At 42.7% G+C, this 4007-nt stretch overlaps 1 protein-coding gene across 2 annotated transcripts in view; it reads left to right on the top strand.

Moving 5' to 3' along the window:
* UMOD (uromodulin) overlaps positions 1-4007 on the top strand; it is a 19066-nt gene that overhangs the window by 9102 nt on the left and 5957 nt on the right. For both annotated transcript variants that reach the window (XM_010837133.1, XM_010837134.1), the window contains exons 6-7: positions 427-575; positions 2856-3101. In XM_010837133.1, coding sequence (XP_010835435.1) covers positions 427-575; positions 2856-3101 — 395 coding nt within the window. The remainder of the gene's footprint in view (positions 1-426; positions 576-2855; positions 3102-4007) is intronic.

The raw sequence follows: 4007 nt of genomic DNA, 5'->3' as shown, positions 1-4007 counted from the left end.
AAAAAAAAAAAGACATAAGAAACAAGGAAATAATTGTCATTTGCCAAATATGACTTTTTGACAATCTGCCATTAATGATGACTCAGTATGTGATTTTTAGTCTTTTGGCATGCACGAGAGGAGGCATGAGGTGATGGGAAGAGTCCAGGCTTCTTAGACCCCCTGTACCATGGATAAGTTACCCAGTTCCCATGAACTTCCATCTATATTAAGGAGGTGGTCATCCTGCCTGTCAGGGTCATTGAAGGATCCGTGCAAAGATGCAGTAGGGACATTCAGCTTGGGAGGGGGGTGCCTAGCTCATGACTCATGCTAATGGAAACTGGGAGGGCAGTTTCAGCAGTTTCAATGCCTTTGGTTTTGAATCCTACTCAGATTCTATTCCTTTTCCGCCCTTCCTCCCCCTACCTTCCTACCCCAATACAGAGGAATGAGACCCACGCCACATACAGCAACACTCTCTACCTGGCAGATGAGATCATCATCCGTGACCTCAACATCAGAATCAACTTTGCGTGCTCCTATCCCCTGGACATGAAAGTCAGCCTGAAGACCTCCCTGCAGCCAATGGTCAGGTGCGGCCAGAGAGGGTCCCCAGTGTCCCTGGCCAACTCCACCCCACAAACCCTTGGCCGCCAGGACCTCAGCTTCTCTATCAGCTGCCACCAATAAGGAGTTGATTGGAGGCGGTCAGCTGGGAGGCAGTGCTGGACTCCAAAAAGAGTCCATAAGGAACCCAGCTAGGAAATCTGGAGCCCACTTTCAAATCCTGGCTCTATCTCACAAATGGCTTTGGGAAATTGATAACCCTATTCTAGGCGTCAGTCTTCTCATATGTTAAATGGATTTAGCAGTAAAGTACTGTCTTTCTTAGAAGCACAAAAGTGCTCTGCAGTGGTGAAACCCATATTAGGGTCCCTGGTTTATCTGAGGGGTAGAGTGGTTGGACCAAAAGAAAGAAGGTTGGAGTCTCAGTTCAGACCTGCTATGGGACTGGGCAAATTGTACCCCATATTTGGATCTCAGTTTCTTTCTCTGTAAATAGGAGAAATTTGAATAAAGAGGGGTTTACAAATTATGCTTCTTGGAGTGTGAAGGTCTTTAAGGAAGTGATTTGGGGATGTGAACCAGAGAACTTTTTAAATTTTATTTTTTCAATTGAAGTATAGTTGATTTACAATGTTGTGTTAATGTCTATGCATTCTTTTTTAATATTCTTTTCCATTATGGTTTGTCATAGGTTATTGATTCTAGGTTCCAGTGCTATACAGTAGGACCTTGCTGTTTATCCATTCTGTGTATAATAGCTTAAATCTGCTAATCCCAACCCCCTACACCAGCCCCCCTTCCCCTGACAGCCACAGATCTGTTCTATAAATCTGTGAGTCTATTTCTATTTCATAGATTGCTTCGGTTGTGCCATATTTTAGATTCTACATGTAAGTGATATCATATGATATTTATCTTTCTCTTTCTGACTTTACTTAGTATGATAATCTCTAGTTTCTTCCATGTTGCTGCAAATGGCATTATTTCATCCTTTTTTATAGCTGAGTAGTATCCCATCATGTATATGTACCACATCTTCTTTATCAATTTTATTACTTAGAAAATAAAAGGATCCTGTTGCTAAATAAACTTGAACATTTCTGAATAGGATGAATCACAAGCCAATGATGCAGATACTTGGAAAAAAATAATAGTTGTGATAATAACAAGTGTTTAGCAAGAGCTGACCATATGTCAGGCATTGTGCTAAGTGCTCTAGATGGAACACCTCACTGAAATCTTAGCATGGCCTAGAAGGTTTAAATATTATTATTATTGAAATTGAAGTTCAAAGAAAGTTTAGTAATTTGTCCAAAGTGGTAGAGGAAAGTAAGTTACAGAACTGGGATTCAAACCCAGGCCATCCGGCATAGAGCCTCCACTCTACCATGACCTTTTTTTTGAAGCTTGTCCATGGTCACATGTTTTCTGGGCCAACCAGACTTGGGAAGGGCACCTACCACTGATGAAGGTGCTTGGCTGACTTGAAGGAAGCCAGTTGCTCCTTGTCTGCCTCTGTGTGGAACATCACCTGGCCAAGAAGTGCTCTGGAGCAATGTGGCCATGCCCCAGACCTGCTAGGTTCCAGGGAACAAAACAGCTGTATGCAGATCTCTCTCTGGCTTAAGCTAGAAATCTCATCCCAGTCGAACACCAAGTCCAAACAAATAACCCAGTACTCACCTCTAAAATGGACTTCCGCATTACTGTTTCTCATGTACCCCCTTTCCTGGGGCATCAGTCTTTCAGTGTCCTTTGTAGGATAATCCCCATGGAGTTGCCATCAGTGTGGCTGTTTTTAATGTGATTTAAAATAATGCATTTTAAAAATCCTAATCTTCTGCTGTAGGTGGAATCAGAACTCTGACTAAGGCCTGTAGGACTCATAGCCCATCTTTTAAAACTGTTCTATATTAAGATCAAAAAAGGAATCTAGGTGATTCCCTTGAGAATGTGTTTGCCACACTTAAATGCAAGGGCCACCATGTGAAGGGGTAGACGTGTTACAGAAAAATGTGATCTCTGGATCAGAAGCAGCAGCGTCACCTGGGAACTTATTAGAAATCCAGAACCTTTAGCCCTATCCCAAAGCTACAGATCCAGAATCTGCACTTCAACAAGATCCCTAAGTGACCTGTGTGTGATTATTGTATTTTGCAGAGCAGTGGTTGGTGGATTCCAGTCCTGTTGCTGGATAAAATTCCAAATAACTGCCAGGGATGGCCCAGGAATGCAGATCAGAAAGAGTGACCTATCTGTTGCTGTTCTTGGTTCTGGTTGTCTCACCAGCCTCTCTCCCCCTGCAGCGCCCTCAACATCAGCATGGGCGGGACCGGCACATTCACCGTGCGAATGGCACTCTTCCAGAGCCCTGCCTACACACAGCCCTACCAAGGCTCCTCTGTGACCCTGTCCACAGAGGCGTTTCTCTACGTCGGCACCATGCTGGATGGGGGTGACTTGTCCCGGTTTGTACTGCTCATGACCAACTGCTATGCCACGCCCAGCAGCAATGCCACAGACCCCTTAAAATACTTCATCATCCAGGACAGGTAAGGCCTGTTGGATGGAATTTGGGGCTGGGGAGGGACTTTAGACTTGGATGGGTACAAAGTACATCTTCACATTCATTCACCTCTAGCTGAAATTCAGCACTGTCATTCATTATGATATAGGCAACAAACCAGAGAAGTATTAGCAGGACATTTGAAGACATTTACACAAGTCAGTATTTTTACTGATTTTACTATATTGTAGTATTAGAATTTCAACTAGATCTTATTATTTGATATATATCAAATACTTGTACTTGTAAATATATAGTTATATCCAGATATGTAAATACATGATGTATTAAGTTTAATATTTTAAGAATTATATTTAATTTTTTTTATTATCTTATGTAATTTAGTGTATGCATTTAAAGCATTACTTTTGACGAGGAGTGCATAGGCTTCACCAGATGGCAGAGGGGGTCTAGGATTCAGAAAAGGATGAGGAACGTGATGGAAAGGCAGGCCCTGGACAGGAGCAGGCTGGCACTTGGCTGGGAGGAATACAGCAGAGGCATGGTTAGAAAAGGGTCAGTGGAAACAGGGAGGACACAGATGGACCGCTTTTAACTCAAACACATTAGAGAAGCATGAACCACACTGTGAGAAAGTGGTTCACATTTTCATTCATAAATTGAACAGATATTTTTGGAAGCTTATTGTGTGCCAGGCTATGTGGATAACAGTGAATAGAAGAGACAAAAGTCTGCACCCTTATCGCTGATATTCTAAGTGGGGAGATCAACAATTAAACGAAAGTGCCATCCATGGCATGTGAATGATGACGGTGCTATAGAGAAAAAAATGAAGCAGGAAAAAGGGAGGGGAGTTGCTGTCTTAATAGTGCAGTCAGAGAAAGCGCTCCCAGGAGACCCTGACCTATTTCTGTCTCACTTCTCTTAAAAT

The sequence above is a fragment of the Bison bison genome, unplaced genomic scaffold (assembly GCF_000754665.1).
Source record: "Bison bison bison isolate TAMUID 2011002044 unplaced genomic scaffold, Bison_UMD1.0 scf7180017864072, whole genome shotgun sequence".
NCBI lineage: Eukaryota > Metazoa > Chordata > Mammalia > Artiodactyla > Bovidae > Bison > Bison bison.
Note: the sequence above shows the minus strand (reverse complement) of the source record. Positions and strands in the feature narration are given on the sequence as shown.